Source organism: Myotis lucifugus, unplaced genomic scaffold, assembly GCF_000147115.1.
Source record: "Myotis lucifugus unplaced genomic scaffold, Myoluc2.0 scaffold_92, whole genome shotgun sequence".
NCBI classification, from domain to species: Eukaryota; Metazoa; Chordata; class Mammalia; order Chiroptera; family Vespertilionidae; genus Myotis; species Myotis lucifugus.
In genome coordinates, this window is record NW_005871140.1 from 137147 (window position 1) to 154615 (window position 17469).

Here is a 17469-nt window from a genome sequence, read left to right on the forward strand (position 1 = left end):
AAGGAGCGGTTGGGAGCTTCAGTCACCCGCTTCCAGAAAACAGCCCTCAGCCCCTCACCCAGACTGGCCAGGCACCTCAGTGGGGACCCCCACCCTGATCCAGGAGACCCTTCAGGGCAAACCAGGCAGCCCCTACCCGTGCACCAGGCCTCTATCCTATATAGTAAAAGGGTAATATGACTCCCGGCACCAGGATCAGTGGAGCAGCGAGGCTCCCGGCACCGGGATCAGCATGACAGGGGGCAACGCCCAAACCCCCTGATCAGCCCTGCTCTGTGCCTGATAGGGGGGAGCTCCCCAATCCCCTGATCGCCCTGCGGCTCTGTGTGTGACAGGGGGTGGGGCCACAACCTCTCTATCCGCCCTGCTCTGTTCATGACAGGGGAAGGCGCCCCAACCCCCTGATCAGCCCTGCTCTGTGCTCTGTGCCTGATAGGGGGAGCTCCCCAATCCCCTGATTGCCCTGCGGCTCTATGTGTGACAGGGGGGAGCTCCCCAACCCCCTGATTGGCCCTGCTCTGTGAGTGACAGGGGGCAGCGCCCCAACCCCCTGATCGGCCCTGCTCTGTGCGTGACAGGGGGCGGTGCCCCAACCCCCCAATCGGCCCTACCCTGAGTGTGACTGAGGGTGGCATCGCAACCTCCCGATCTGCCCTGCTCTGTGCATGACGGGGCGGCGCCCCAACTCCCCAATCGGCCCTGCTCTGAGCCTGACCAGGGGCTGCACCTAGGGATTGTGCCTGCCCTCTGCCACCTGGGAGCAGGGCCTAAGCCAGCAGGTCGTTATCTCCCAAGGGGTCCCAGACTGCAAGAGGGCACAGGCTGGGCTGGGGACCCCCCCCCCCCCGAGTGCACAAATTTTTGTGCACGGGCCTCTAGTCTATACTAATAAAAGGGCAATATGCTAATTAGACCAGGTCAGCCGGCCATCTTCCAGATATCTGACTTCCTTCTGGACAAAGCCATGGTGGTGGGGGCCAAGGCAGAGGCAGTTAGGGGTGAGATCAGGCTGGCAGGAGCTTAGGGGTGATCAGGCCAGCAGGGGAAGGCCATTGGGGGCATTAGGCAGGCAGGCAGGTGAGTGGTTAGGAGTCAGTGGTCCTGGATTTCGAGAGGGATGTCTGACTGCCAGTTTAGGCCAGATTCTGCAGGGATTGGGCCTAAACCAGCAGTCAGGCATCCCCTGAGGAGTCCCAGATTAGAGAGGGTGCAGGCCGTGCTGAGGGACACCCCCCCCGCCCCCGTGCACGAATTTTGTGCACCAGGCCTCTAGTATATAGATAAATGTTTATGAAGATTGAGATGTCCCAATGCTCATTAACTGTCAATTCGTGACATCCCTTTTGTGAAGAGATTTTTATAACACATTTAAATGAATCTCTTCTAAACAGAGAATAGGGGATGAGGATTGGGAAGCCTAGTCTTTTCTTCATATCCCTTCCTGTCCTTAGCTCATCTCCTTTTAGCATAGGGTTTGGGGAATATCATTTAAAAATGCCCAAGGAAATTAGGTATTAATTGCCTAGCACAGGATCTGACATGCTGTGAGTTCTTTACAAGCACCATCACGATGGTGTAGTAATTATAGTATGAAGAATGATTCTATGGTACTCATTGTCCTGGACTTCTGTATAAGTCATGTACTTTGAACAGCACATTTTTACCAAGGCCTTGCCCGGCTGTCAACCTGGATTATGCATATCAAGTGCCAAGGGTACCATGACAAGGGAAATACTATTGGTGTTTGTCCAACAGTTGGGCAAAGATATTGTTGAAGAAAATCTCACAGGGGTAAACCAATCACTAAAGCATGTTTTTAAAACTTTTAAACCACAGCTCTCTTTTTTCAAGTCAAATCTTAAGCAGAACTGAAATAAATAAAAGAAGCAAGCAGACCTGCCTCAATTCTAACCTCTACCCTCTTTTTATCTTCATGGGCTCTCAGAGGCAGCCCCCATGGGGAACATATTGAAGCATTGCCTGACATTTTGGTCTACCTTTGGTTCTTCCAACTGAAGTTCTGGGTCCATAATTAATGAAAACTGAGAGTTGTGTACTGCTTACCGAGTCCTGTGAAAGTTAGCTCACCCCGGAGATCATTTTAATCTAATTGAAAATAATTACCCAAAAGTCCACAATATATACATATTGAGATATTTCTGAGTCATTTAATTTCAAGACTGTCCCTGGGCTTAGGAAAGAGTATTGTTACTTTCTTTACAAATCTGAGAAATAAATTCAGACACACACACCAATTGCCTGTAAATTATCATTCACTATAGTAACAGAACGTAATCACTAATGCCCAAACCCTTCACTTTATAAACTCAGAGAAGTGAAATGACTTGCTAAAACTCACCATGTAATGATTGAAGGATAGGGAATGGAAACTGCATGTCTTGAAACTCTCTCTAGGTCTCATTTTTTTATGTGGAACATGCTTTTACTCATGATCAGAAAGCATAGCCCAGAAGATCTGGAGTTATGAGAAATGAAGGGCTCAGATGTGATCACAAAAGGCAACATAGGAGTCTAAGTATTTATATAGATGAGGTGTGGGAAGCAGTCATATAAACAAATGTTTGTCTAATCAATATCAGGAAGCATCTAAGTGTAGATAAATATGTAGATGTTTATAGGATCTAGGAGAGTTCTGGAAGGCTGAGGCCTATTCTCTCATGCTAAACTTGAAAGATGAGACCATACAAATATCTTCAGTTCCCAGGAATGTTTAGTGTCGTCTCAGGGTAATCGATTCTAATCTATATAATAAAAACCCAGTGACCATTATGGCGGAATGACCAGAACAACCAGTTGACCAGTTGACCAGTCGCTATGATGCACACTGACCCAGATGCTCAACACAGAAAGAGGGGGAGGGGGGCACAGTGAGGCCTGGAGGCACATGCTATGGCCCAGGGAACCCAGGAACTGTAAGCCCAGAGCTTGCTTTCCAATAAAAATAAATAAATTGGAAAAAAAAGCAGCCTACACAGCCTGCCTGAAGGGAAAGGCTGCCCCAGGCCCCGCCAGGCCCAGCTGGTGCACCACAGGCTCACGGGGACTCACCGGTGACCTGCAGGAAGCACAGCCCCCTGACTCTAAAGACTCTAAAGCCAGTCTCACTGACAGCTGCTCCCCCTCCATCTCCATGGCAGAGGCAGCGCTGCTAGACCTCCTCAACTCTGACTTCCAGCTTCTGGCTTCCTGCCCTCCCCTTCATATACTATGTGCGCTTGGGGGTGTGACTTCAGCCTTCCCAGCCAATAGCTCTGCAGCACAGCCAGAGAGTGGCAGGACACAGCCACCAGGGCTGGCTGGGCGTTGATTTGGCTGCTGACTGACGTCCATGTGCAGTTACACTGTGTGTTTACATTTGTAACGAAGCAGGGCTGCCCACTCCTGCCACCCGCCTCACCTTCTAGGCCAGCGGTTCCCAACCTGTGGGTTGCGACCCCTTTGGGGGTCGAGCGACCCTTTCACAGGGGTCGCCTAAATACATCCTGCATATCAGATACTTACATTACAATTTATAACAGTAGCAACATTACAGTTATGAAGTAGCAACGAAAATAATTTTATGGTTGGGGGTCACCACAACGTGAGGAACTGTATTAAAGGGTCGCGGCATTAGGAAGGTTGAGAACCACTGTATCTAGGCTAAGAAAGACCCACTGATCTCCGTGTTTCTCCAACCGTCTGGAATCAAAACCTCTTGGGGATGAATGATCCCAGCGATGGCCCCAACACACGCTCAGTATCACTGTCACAGACATACCCAGTCATTACAGCCCATTCCTCAGCCGCAGTGCCCTGCTCCATCCACTGCCACTCCTCATCCTGAGGACCACCTTATGTTATTCTATCTGAAATGTGAGCAAGATCTCAAATGACCCCCTGTCATAGCTCCCTTGCCCTACCTTTCTTCCTCTAAAAATACTGCATTTTAAAAATATATATTTGATTGATTTTTGAGAGGGAAATAGAAACATCAATGATAGAGAATCATTGATTGGCTGCCTCCTGCATGTTCCAAATTAGGGATCAAAACCTCCCCAGCCCCTTTCCCTATCCCTCCCCCGGCCAGCAGGACCTGGTGGCAGTGCAGCACCAAGGGAAGGGGGTGGCAGGTCGCCAAGGGCAGCATCGGCATCTGGCATCTGTTCCTTCCACACCCAGTCCAGCGACCATCACCTCCTCTCCCAACCCAGCCAGGGCCTTCAGGCCCCTATCGGCCTGGCCCTAATCAGCCCTGATTGCCCACAGGCCTAGGGACCCCATCCATGCAGGAATTTCATGCACCAGGCCTCTAGTATACTATAAATTGCTCACCAAATACTTAAAAAAGAGCTCAAAAGTCCTTTGTCTGCTCTGTGGTGTAGGTTGATCCAGAACTGGTGGTCACGACATAAAATCAGGCGGGGAATACAAGATGCTTCTATACCTCAGTGGGAAAATGATTGGAATCTGCAGCCCATGAATATTCACGGACTAATGGATGAATACTTAGAAATGGGTAAGGAGAGAACCTTCTGCAGAGCTATTTGACCTTCTGATACTAGTTTTCTATTTCATGCAGGCTTTGTTCAAGAGAGAAAGCCATCTCTCCTTTCTAACCCAGCATTCTAAAGGACATCTGCAACTTTATCTCGAGCTAGAGAAGATATGCAAGTAGTGCCTTTGGAAGTCTACCACATGTTGTCCTCGTAACATTTGCCAGCCATAATATTTAACAAAAATGAAGATTCATAGTAAATCACCTAGCTTTTGAGCACATAGTTTAAAGGAGCATTTACTTTTTTTCTGCCCTTCAGTTTTCTCATCTATACAGAGAGAGGGCAAGATTAGGTCTTTTGGGTCCCTTCTAGAGCTAAGCATTTTTCAAGGCCTCTTTGATTTCTGCTTCTTTTTTTTAAAAATATATTTTATTGATTTTTTACAGAGAGGAAGGGAGAGAGATAGAGAGTTAGAAACATCGATGAGAGAGAGAAACATTGATCAGCTGCCTCCTGCACACCCCCCACTGGGGATGTGCCCGCAACCCAGGTACATGCCCTTGACTGGAATCGAACCCGGGACCTTTCAGTCCGCAGGCCGACGCTCTATCCACTGAGCCAAACCGGTTTCGGCGATTTCTGCTTCTTTTGTCCTTACTCCTCCTTCGTGCTGCATGGTATAAAGGTGAAAAGAACATAGACTTCCAGTCTACTGAGATCTGAATTTTAATGCAGGTTTTAACATTTTTTAACTATCTACCCTTTAGAAAGTTTACTGAACGCATATGAGGTTTAGTTTTCTCAACTATAAAGTGGTGTAAACATATTTACCTTGTAGAGATGTTGAAAAGATTAAGGGCAATTTATGTAAATCACTTAATATTGCACAATGAAGAAATTCAATAAATGACACTGTTTATATTACTAATTTTCTAATGTTCTCCCTTTACAGTTTTGCAATTTGGTTTTACCACCATATTTGTTGCGGCTTTTCCTCTGGCCCCTCTTTTGGCTTTGTTAAACAACATCATTGAAATCAGGCTGGATGCATACAAATTTGTCACCCAGTGGCGGAGGCCTCTGCCAGCCAGAGCAACTGACATAGGTAAAGGCAAAACCCATAGTGAATACATATATTTCATACTTTACCTAATGATGTAGAACTTGAAGATTTTTGTTTATTAGTATTACTTCAGTAAGTTCTAATTAGGCTTTGAAGCAACTGTCATGCCTCATTATTATAGGCAAGATCCAATTCCTAATGATATTTTAATTTTAAATCTTTCAAGATGGGAGTCTACCTTCCCTCTGTGGCAAAGCATTCAATAGTTGTTTAATCTGCAGTGAAATACTATACCCAGAAATTAAATAATAGACTGAGCTCTGATTCCAACATAAATAAACACTCTTTTCAAAGGTTTTTATTTTTATTTTACTTTATTCACTCTCTTTAATCTTTCTCCTACTAGGTATCTGGTATGGAATTCTTGAAGGAATTGGTATACTGGCTGTGATCACCAATGCATTTGTAATTGCTATCACATCTGATTACATCCCACGTTTTGTCTATGAATACAAATATGGCCCCTGTGCAGGTCATTTTGAATATGGTGAAAAGTAAGATTGAAACTTACGCATTCTTCTAATATATTTTATGTTCGCAATTAAAGTGGGAACTTATTGGGAAGTTTTGTTCTGTGACCATTAAGGGCAATGTTTCTGATCATTGCAGTTATAATGTGTTTATTAGATGAAATCAAGTGGGATAAAAAGAACAACTCTTTCACAGCAAATAACTTTAACATCTCTGTGTTTTTCACTTGTAAATGTATCACACATCAAAATATTGTTTTAAAGTGTTAGAGTGTACTTAGAAGTCAAATTTAGAACTGGAAGAGACCTTAGAAATCATCCAGTGCAATGTTTGACTGTGTGGATGGGGAAATTGAGGCCCACTCTGGTTCAGGAAATTGCTGAAGGGAATAAAGCTAGTTGGTGGGGACATACAGAATCTGAAGGAACCGTCAGCTCTATGACTAGAGATTTTTCAAAAGTAATTTACAGAGAGCTGTCCTGTGTATCATAGGATGTTTAGCAGCAGCCTTGGCCCTAACCCAGTAGTTAACAGTAGCAACCTCCCTGCTCCCCAAGTTGTGACAATCAAAATGTGAACAGACATTGCTAGATGTTCCCTTGGGGACAAAGTCAGCCAGTTTAGAACCAGTGCTTCAGGGGCTATAGGGTGTTCAGCTCTTTCCTCCTTGAATGCAGGTATTAGGGAAAAATAAGAGACTGAGTTTTAGGAGGAGATTAGCCTTAGGTGTGGGAGTTGTGATAGGAGACAAAGTAGTGATAGGAGATGCTATTTCTTCTTCTGCCTTCAGGAGTGGTTTGAGGCGTGTGTCTTATCTAGTTGCAGGGCATGTGCCCCAATAGGCTGAGCCCTGATTTAGTGCAAAATCAGCCCTTATATCTGCTGATGACGTTTTCTCAGAACCCTGCAGTGCCTTACTGAACATAAACAGTTCAGTTTTTCAAAGAAAGGTAATAAAGGCATGAAATTTTATTTTATATTTCAGAGCCTTTTCAAGCCTTTTAACTTGAAGTCTAACACCCTAGGTTCAAGTTCTAACTTTACCTTTTATTCATCAATCTGGACCTATGATTAAGAAATGATGTCTGAGATAACATTTTATGTACTGTAAAGCACTATATAAATATAAAGTGGTTGTACTATTAATAGTGAAAAACCAAAAATATTGTTTTTTTATTATTAATTCAAAATGCTCTAGAAGCAGATTTTAAGGTTTTAAAATGTGTGGACAACATGTTTAACAGCTCTTAGAAGCATCATTTGCTGGTGTCTTTACTGCCACCTAGAGGCAAAAGAAAATGTGATTGGTTGGGAACTTTGAGGACCTGCCTTTCAGGTAGATAGCACCTGACCCTTTCTTCATCTTAACTGTTACGAAGGATGTAGAATAGTTTCAAGAGATGTGGAGAGCTTATGTGAAGTTGAAACTACATATACTTAGGGCCATCCTGTTGTTTACTTTTTCCCAGCTATGCTTAGCAGTTAAATTGGAGTAAATTCATTCAGATTGTAAATTTTCAGGACAAAGTGACAAAGGATAAAAGGGCAATGAAGAGGAAGATATTGGCCTGAAAAAAAGTAGAAATGATAAATTATGAGGTCTAGGATAGGTAAGGGAGTGAAGCCAGTGTGCCTTATAATTAAAAATTCCAGGTTTGGAATAAGATAGATGTGCATTTGAACCTGGGTTCTAACAACTGTTACCCTGGGACAGTGGTTCTCAATGTGGGCTCTGCAGATCTCTTTCAGGTTCCATGAGGCCAATACTATTATAATAATAATACTAAGACATAACTTCCTTTTCTCACTATATTAACATTTGCACTGGTGATGTAAGAGCAATGGGGATACATTTTTCTAACTCAAGGCAGTGGCACCAAGGAGTACTGGTAATGATTGTATTTCTCACGGCTATCTAATCACCATTTTAAAAGTGCCAGTGAGAAACTTTAGAAAGTCTTTGATGAAAACATAATAACCATTAATTTTATCAAATCTCTAATCTGGAATAAATATCTTTTTAATATTCTATATGACAAAATGCAAAATATGCATAAAGCACATCTGTTACATATCAAAGTGGGATTGTCACCTCAAAGAAAAACACCCTGTACTTGGAGCTGCAAACTCAACAATTTTTTTTTTTTAGTATGAAATAAGGATAGCCAAACTATGATTACTCAGACTTGGGTATTTAGCAGACACTCTTTTATAAAATGCACAAAATTGTCTTATCATTTTAAGGAAAATAATTGACTGTATTTGTTACCATTAATAAAGTTCAGACTTTGAAGTGAAAATTAGGATTTTGAATAACTTTTATCTACCACTGTGATCTTAAAAGCTTCCTAGAAGTCAGATTTTTTCTAATAAAAATCAATGGTAGTATTAATATTTGTGATGTTTCATAGATTATAGTAAGAGTATATCAACATTTGGGAGATCTATATAATTGAGGGAATAATATTTTCCAAATGACCCATATTGGATGTTACAATATCATTTATGGGTAAGAAATTAATTAAAAGTTTAAGATAGACCTATGGATTTTAATATAAATGACATATGGAAACTTTATTGATATGTTTAGATTCTACACTGTAACTAAATTATAAGAAATGACCAGATGTAGAATGTTGGTGTAATAACAAAGAGAAATATTGAAAATTATTTGAAATATGATTAAAATAGTCCTCCTTTTCCCAAACATTTATATTTTTGAAGACAGATTCTCTATTTACTCTTCAACTCACAAACCATACTGCAACAGATTAACTGCACAAACAAATATGAAAGTCTAGCTGTTCTATTAAGATAGGCATTAAAGAAATTTGCAAACATGTAAAACTATCTTTTTTTTCACTACATTTTTCCTTTGAAAATATAGCTATTTTTTCTTAAAAATGTGTTATTTCTATTAACTTACAATAGAGTTGATAGCTATTTTAAGTGAATTATTAGAGACATATTTCTAAATTTCTCAGTTTTAATTTCTAATGTGTTAAATATCTATAATAATAAAAGCATAATTGTTAATTAGACTGGACAGCTGAATGACCTTCTGCATGTCATTCCAGACGTCATTCCTGATGTCCTTCTGGATGAAGCTGCAGCAGCTGGGGCCGAGGCAGAGGCAGTTAGGGGGGATCAGGCAGGCAGGCAGAGTGGTTAGGGGCTGGCAAGTGAGTGGTTAGGGGCCATCATGGAGGCAGGCAGGTGAGTGGTTAGGGGCAATCAGGCAGGCAGGTGAGTGGTTAGGGGCAATCAGGCAGGCAGGTGAGTGATTAGGGGCGATCAGGCAGGCAAGTGGTTAGGAGTGATTAGGCAAGCAGGCAGGCGAGCAATTAGGAGCCAGTGGTCCCAGATTGCAAGAGTGATGTCCAACTGCCGGTTTAGGCACAATCCCGCTGTGGGATTGGGCCTAAATGGGCAGTTGGACATCCCCCAAGAGGTCCCGGATTGTGAGAGGGTGCAGGCCGGGCTGAAGGTTCCCTGCCTCACCCATTGCATAAATTTTGTGCACCGGGCCTCTAGTCAGTAGATATACCCATAAGACAAAAGGTCTTTGAGATTTTATGTTTAAAAAATATAAAGGATACCTGGGACCAAACATTTTTAAAGAATTACAGACCTAGATAAAGTTATTTAGTCTCTGTAAACCTTAGTTCTTTAATTTACATGATGAAGATTAAGACTATATATATCCTCAGGTTATTTAAAAACCCTGACCTCAATTTAATATCTAATTGCCAGGATAGGGCTTTTTACCTGTTTGTTCACTGTTGAATACCAAGCATGTAGAATTTTTCTAACAAAATGAGGTTTTTAATAAATATGTATTAAATGAGTTAATAAATAAATCACAAGTAGACATATTTATTGATTGGCCACTTAATTATAATTAACCAAATAGTATTACATGCATATTTATAAAACATATTTATAAAGTTTTAATACATAAGAAGTAATTACCACAATGCCTAGTGCATAGTAAACACTAACTAAATATAAGCCAAATGAAAGTGTAAGATAGGAACTATTGGTGGGAAAATTAGTCTGTCTCATTAATTATAGATGTAACTAGAGGCCTGGTACACGACATTTGTGCACTTGGGGGGTGGTGTTGCTTAGCCCAGCCTGCACCCTCTCACAGTCTGGGGTTCCTCGGGGGATGTCTGTCTGCCAGCTTAGGCCTGCTCTCTGGGGACACCCCCAGAGGGGTCCTTAGCGCTGCCATGAAGGCGAGAGAGGCTCCTGACACCACCACTGTTCTCTCCAGGGGTGAGTCCAGCTTCTGGCTGAGTGGCACTCCCCCTGTGGGAGCGCACTGACCACCAGAGGGCAGCTCCTGCATTGAATGTCTGTCCCCTGGTGGTCAGTGCACCTCATAGCAACCAGCAGTTCTGCCATTTGGTCGATTTGCATATTAGCATTTTATTATATAGGATGAGAGGCCTGATGCACGAAATTCGTGCAAGGGGCTTAGTCCTCCCAGCTGCGGCAGCTGCCTCAGCCCTGGCAGCCCTAGCTTCGTCCAGAAGGTTGTCTGGAAGGTTGTCCAGATGGTTGTTTGGCTGTCCAGTCTAATTAGCATATTACACTTTTATTATTATAGATGCGAGTTAGGGAATAGAATCAGAGCTGAGACACTAGGAATTTCTAATTAGAATGAAAGGAATGATGATAGCTATTAAATCTTGTCATTTGTAATTAAGAAATTGGACTAGAAGTTTATGAATCTCTGAATCACAGGATGCTTTCCTTTTCTCCCAGTTGTTTAAAGGGATATGTCAACAATAGCCTATCCTTCTTTGACCTGAGTGAGCTTGGCCTGGGAAAATCTGGTTATTGCAGGTACTGCCTTATAAATCGTAGTTACTTTTCTTCTTGCTTTCACTATTCCATCTCTTCCCTCTACATGTTGATGAGCTCATTTAAACTGTCATTTTGGAGTTTTGGCAAACCAAGAACATTTGGGACTGCCACACTTTGATCTCTGTTCTTCAAAGTGTTTTTTTTTTTTTTGTGGATTTTAGGTACCGAGACTACAGAGGTCCCCCTTGGAGTTCCAAACCTTATGAGTTCACCTTACAGTACTGGCACATCCTCGCTGCTCGGTTGGCCTTCATTATCGTGTTTGAGGTTAGTCACAAACTGGTGAAATAACTATAGGTAGACACTTTTCCAACTGATATATTAGTTGCCTCTTTGAAGTAAGTTCCTCACTGACTTCCGAAAAGGGAGTTGAGTATGTTTTAGTGAAAGGCTCAGATAAAATGAAACCTCAGTTCCTGGCTTGATCCCCAGTTCCTATCAAAGCATGTGCAGGAGGCAACCAATCAATGTGTCTCTCCCTTTCCCTTCACTCTCTCTAAAATTCAATGGAAAAATATCCTTGGATGAAGATTAACAAAAACAAAGTAAATGGATTAAGTAACATTAAAGAGATTATAGGAAAAATATATTCCAAGTTTTGTTAGTTGTATAATGGTTATGTTTAAATTATTAACACCTAAGAAATTGGGTGAAGGGTACATATAATATGCTGTAGTATTTTATAGTTTTTTTTACATGTATGAGATTATTTCAAATTAAAATATTAAAAAATTAAAAATTAATAAAATATTAATTGAAATGTGTATGCATTACACGAAAAATCTCCTAATTGCTTCTAGCATAATTTATTAAATTGTGCTAAAATTTACAAGGGTTCAATTAAAAGATATCTTAATTCTAAATGATATAGTAGAAAATATGTAATAGTGCAGTTATAAGCACTTATCTGAAAATAAAAATTTAAAGAAGTGAATTTAAAGAAGGGATTAGCCAAAGAAAATATATGCACAACCCATGGACACAGACAACAGTATGGTGATGGCCAGAGAGAAGTGGGGGCAAGATCTGGGTAGAAGGGCAAAAGGGGGCAAATAGGGACATCCTATATAATAATAATAAAAGGCTAATATGCACATTGACTGAATGGCAGAATGACCGGTTGCTATGATGCGCACTGGCCACCGGGGGGAAGACACTCAATGCAGGAGCTTCCCCCTGGTGGTCAGTGCACTTCCATATGGGGGAGTGCCACTCAGCCAGAAGCTGGCTTATGGCTGGCCTACGCAGTGGTGGTGGCAGGAGCCTCTCCCACCTCCGTGGCAGCACTAAGAATGTCCAACTAATGGTTTAGACCAGCCGTGGGCAAACTACGGCCCGCGGGCCAGATCCGGCCCATTTGAAATGAATAAAACTAAAAAAAAAAAGACCGTACTCTTTTATGTAATGATGTTTACTTTGAATTTATATTAGTTCACACAAACACTCCACCCATGCTTTTGTTCCGGCCCTCCGGTCCAGTTTAAGAACCCATTGTGGCCCCTCGAGTCAAAAAGTTTGCCCACCCCTGGTTTAGACCCAATCCCTTGGGGGCCTAAGCCTTTAGTTGGACATCCTCCGAGGGCTCCCTGGCTGCCAGAAGGATGTCTGACTGCAAGCTTAGGCCTGATTCCCCAGGGAGTGGGCCTAAGTCTACAGGTGGACATCCCCCAAGGGGTCCTGGACTGTGAATGGGCACAGGCCAGGCTGAGGGACCCCCCCGAGTGCACAAATTTTTGTGCACTGGGCCTCTAGTCCTATATAGTAAAAGGCTAATATGCAAATTGACTGAACAGCAGAACAACCGGTCACTACGACGCGCGCTGACCACAAGGGGGCAGACGCTCAACGCAGGAGCTGCCCCCTGGTGGTCAGTGCATTCCCACAGGGAGAGCGCCGCTCAACCAGAAGCCAGGCTTACGGCTGGCAAGCACAGCGGCAGTGGTGGGAGCCTCTCCTGCCTCTGTGGCAGCACTAAGGACGTCCAACTGCCGGCTTAGGCCCCCTTCCCGCAGGGAGCAGGCCTAAGCCATCAGTTAGACATCCCCCAAGGGCTCCCAGACTGCGAGAGGGCACAGGCCAGGCTGAGGGATTCCCCCAAGTGCATGTATTTTGTGCACCAGACCTCTAGTCTATATGATAAAAGGCCTGTGACCATAACACTGTAATGACCAAAAACAAGACTCACCAGGAGGTGCATTGATGGGTCCTGCAGTGGCCACGGCGGGCAGGACTCTGGGGTCCCGCGGGGGCAGTGGAAGGGAGTCCGGGGTCCCATGGTGGCAGCGGGAGGGAGTCCGGAGTCCCATGGCGGCGACAGGAAGGAGTCTGGAGTGCCGCGGTGGCAGCGGGAGGGAGCTCTGGGTCCCGCAGCAGCAGCGGGAGGGAGTCCAGGGTCTCGCAGTGGCGATGGGAGGGAGTCTGGGGTCCCGCAGTGCAAGGGGTCTGGGTCTTGCATGATTTTGTGCACTGGGCCTCTAGTATGTTATATTTAAGTAATGCTTATACTCACTTAATCCTTATGCAAACCTTTAAGAGATGCTGTTATTATCACTGCTTTAGAAGTGATACACAGAGAATAGGTGATTTTCAGAAAGTTGCACAGCTGTGTCAGAGTAGGGTTCAGACATAGGCAGTCTTATTCAGCATCTGTACTTTTTTTTTACAGGGTTCTTGACTTGAACCCCAAATCAAATTTTTCTTTTTTTAAAAAATATATATTTACTAGAGGCCCGGTGCATGAAATTAGTGCATGGGGGGGAGGGGAGGCGAGTGTCCTTCAACACAGCCTGCACCCTCTCCAATCTGGGACCCCTTGGGGGATATCCAACTGCCCGTTTAGGGATTGGGCCTAAACCGGCAGTTGGATATCCCTCTCACAATACAAACTGCTGTCTCCTAACCACTCGCCAGCCTACCAGCCTGATCGCCCCCCTAACCACTCCACTGCCAGCTTGATTGATGCCTAACTGCTCCCTTGCCAGCCTGATGGCCCCCAACTGCCCTCCACTGCCTGTTCGATCACCCCCAACTACCCTCTCCTAAAGGCCTGGTCCCCCCAAACTGTCCTCCTCTGTAGGCCATCTTGTGGCAGCCATCTTGTGATGGCCATCTTGTGACGATGTTGCGGGAGGGCGTGACGCCACCTAGGCTTTTATTATATAGGATTGATTTCAGAGAGAGGAAGGGAGAGGGTGCCTTCTACATAATTCCTGTTGGGGATCGAGCCCACAACCTGGCATGTGTCCTTGACCAGAATCAAACCTGGGACCCTTCAGTCCATAGGCTGATGTTCTACCCACTGAGCCAAACCAGCTGGTGTAGCATCTGTACTTTTTTTTTTTAATATATTTTATTGATTTTTTACAGAGAGGAAGGGAGAGGGATAGAGAGTTAGAAACATCGATGAGAGAGAAACATCGATCAGCTGCCTCCTGCACATCTCCCACTGGGGATGTGCCCGCAACCAAGGTACATGCCCTTGACCGGAATCGAACCTGGGACCCTTCAGTCAGCAGGCCGATGCTCTATCCACTGAGCCAAACCGGTTTCGGCAGCATCTGTACTTTTAACCACAGCATATTACCTTTTGATTTTTGCTCCTGACTTTTATATATAATACTTTGTCAATTTACATTTTAAAATATCTTTATCATAGAATGATTGTGCAATGGACATAAAAATTTTAAAGCTGTTATAATGATATAGAACTTAGTAGAGTAAAAGCTCTGAAAAATGCACATGCTAGAGTTTGAGTCTAATCCTAGCATCACAGGCAGACTGTATTCTTTCAGTGTGTAGGCTGTGGATTATCATCCATGGGACATGGTTTTTCCCTGGATGTGATCTTTCTCATCTGTGTATGACAATGCATGTCATAATAGCATTGCATGGTGTATAAAAATTTTATATAAACGAATTTAAGATTCATTCAATGTTTAAAAGGTGATATGAACATGTGGCAGTGAAAAGATAAAATAATTTGGTTTCCTTCTAATACCTATGGGATATAAGGCAACAGTAGTATTCCCAAAGTAATTTTTAAAATATTAATATTCTAGATGATACATACTGAGTTTTGATGCTTGATTGTAAGGCAAATGCAACATTGCTCATGATTTTTCTGATTTATAGTTGGCATTTCAGAATCTTTGAAAAGTGTACTTTTCCTTCTTAAATTTACAGCACCTTGTGTTTGGAATCAAGTCATTCATTGCATACCTGATTCCAGATGTACCGAAGAACCTTTATGACCGAATACGACGGGAAAAGTACTTAGTCCAAGAAATGATGTATGAAGCTGAGCTAGAGCATTTGCAACAACAGCGAAGAAAAAGTGGTCACCCTGTTCACCATGAATGGCCTTAGTAGATACCTATTGCCAAATGGGGGCAATGCCATCAGTGGGAATGATAGCAACTTCCAAGTCTAGGTGGGAGCTAGGAGGAAAGCATTCCTGCCAAAACATGTGTCTAATAAGATACTTGGAAATGCATCACAGCCATCTCTTGGATTTAGAATATCCAAACATCCAGGGAAAAGAAAAAGGTGACTCGGGACATTAAAATGATTAGGTTGGCACTGTAGGAAGCCAGGATCTAATTCTCAGAAGAAGCCTCAGGGAATTGTGTGTTTGGAGACCTCCACCTTCCACCAGCTATAGCGTAATCCAAAAGGGCGATGGTGAGGTTTCCAGAGACAGATTTCCATGTAAATGCTCACAAGCCAGGCATGTGTGGTTTTTGCTCACATGCTAATCTGACATTGGAACCTTAGCTTGAGTTGAGATACTCATAAGAAATGACTACAGTTGTTGCCTTTGTTGCCAGAAATCCAGGTCCCTTCAGTTTACACGTTCATAAGAATGTCCCTTGTTTCTTGCTGAGATTATGGATCTGTGCCACAGGAAATTTATGCTGCTCTACATTGACTATGCAGTTGAGGAGTTGCACATCAGCTTTAGTTGTCGAACCAAAAATCTGAGATTCTAAAAAGAATACTATTCATTAGAATAACATTCTATTCAAATCTGTTGTATCACTGGCATAACCAATTGCACTAGATTTCTTTTTTACAGAAGAGCCACATACTTATAAAATATGGATGTTTATTCTCATATCATTTATAATAATACTAATTCATATTTAACCATGGAAGGTTATTTTATTGTATATTTAATTTTTCCCTTTCTGATTTATTACATCAACTCTCACAGAATAATTTGAAATGCTGTAAATATTTTGGTTTCCCTTGTATCTTTGCACCTTGACAATATGTAATGCGAGTTAGTTTATGCAGCTCTGAGACCAGTTACATCGTACACCATTGTGACTTGTTATTCAGGAAAACTAAAGCCAGATGCTTTGCAACTCTTATGCTTTTCCACCAATGTTCACTCTTGCTCATGAGCTAATGAAAACAGTGCATGAATATAAATGTATATTATTTGTAAAACTGGCACACATATTTTTGAGTTTTACTCTCTTTTCATTACTGAAGGGAGTTTTCGGATAATATTTCTTTGATAGATTGATTTGGTTTATTTTTGAAAACTCTAGAAAAAAAGGTAAATTAATTGTGAAAAATTTGCTTTGTTGTGGAGTTGCTCTTTCAATGTCAACTCTGTATCAGTCAGTGTGACTGCTCACAGATGGATGAGGTTGGAAGGATGGGACATTGAACTAAAGAATGTCTGGTGAAGGTATAAGCTATGGGGGCAGGAAGAGAAGAAAGAAGAGTTGAATTAAGGAAATGTATGGTAGAATTCAAGATACTTTTTCTTGCAAATCAGTCAAAACTAATCTCAGTTTTACTTCCCTGGGAATGAGGTGAGAAATAATACATACACATTTATACATACATGTGGTTATTATTATTATTATTTGTCCAATTAAACAAAGCACAGTATTTTTCAAAATTTATTAAGGCCAAATTAAACACAATGGAAATAAAGCTATGTTGTATATATGCTAGGTTTTCTCTAGTAAGAAAATTTTAAAGTTTTTCTTACTAGGAAACTATTTTTATAATTCTGACACTGAAAAAAATGACTTTTCCTTCTTTCCTAGGAAAAAGCTGATAGATAATATTGGTTGGTTGGTTTTTGACAAAAATGTTCACTTCCTTACTTGTCTTCTGATTTGGAGCAAGAGGAAGTGCCTCAGATTCTAAATGTCCCTACATGCCCTTTGCCACATACAACTCTTCCAGAGTCCACAGATGTTCTGTTTCTGCCATCTGGTTATCATAGCAACTAACTACACAAAGGAGTTTTAAACTCCTCCATTGCCATAGGATCTGCATTTGCTCTTTTTTCTTAATTAAATGTATACACATACCTGAGAATAAATACTTTCTATGCCCGTTAAAGACATAAATGTCTTTTCCAAATTAGGGACACATGACAAAGACATTTATCTTATGGTAGAAAAAAGAATATCGATAGCCATGCCATTAAGAATTCTTCTCTTTCTGGATTATTTTTATATAAACACCATAAAAGTTTAA

General features: G+C 42.2%; 1 protein-coding gene across 1 annotated transcript in view; it reads left to right on the top strand.

The window, feature by feature from the left end:
• Positions 1-16035, top strand: part of ANO3 (anoctamin 3) — a 129697-nt gene extending 113662 nt beyond the window's left edge. The window contains exons 19-24 of the mRNA XM_006091589.3: positions 4383-4516; positions 5449-5601; positions 5966-6113; positions 10864-10944; positions 11127-11232; positions 15148-16035. Of these exons, the coding sequence (XP_006091651.1) occupies positions 4383-4516; positions 5449-5601; positions 5966-6113; positions 10864-10944; positions 11127-11232; positions 15148-15330 (805 nt within the window). The 3' untranslated portion in view covers positions 15331-16035. The remainder of the gene's footprint in view (positions 1-4382; positions 4517-5448; positions 5602-5965; positions 6114-10863; positions 10945-11126; positions 11233-15147) is intronic.
• Positions 16036-17469: the final 1434 nt, after the last annotated feature.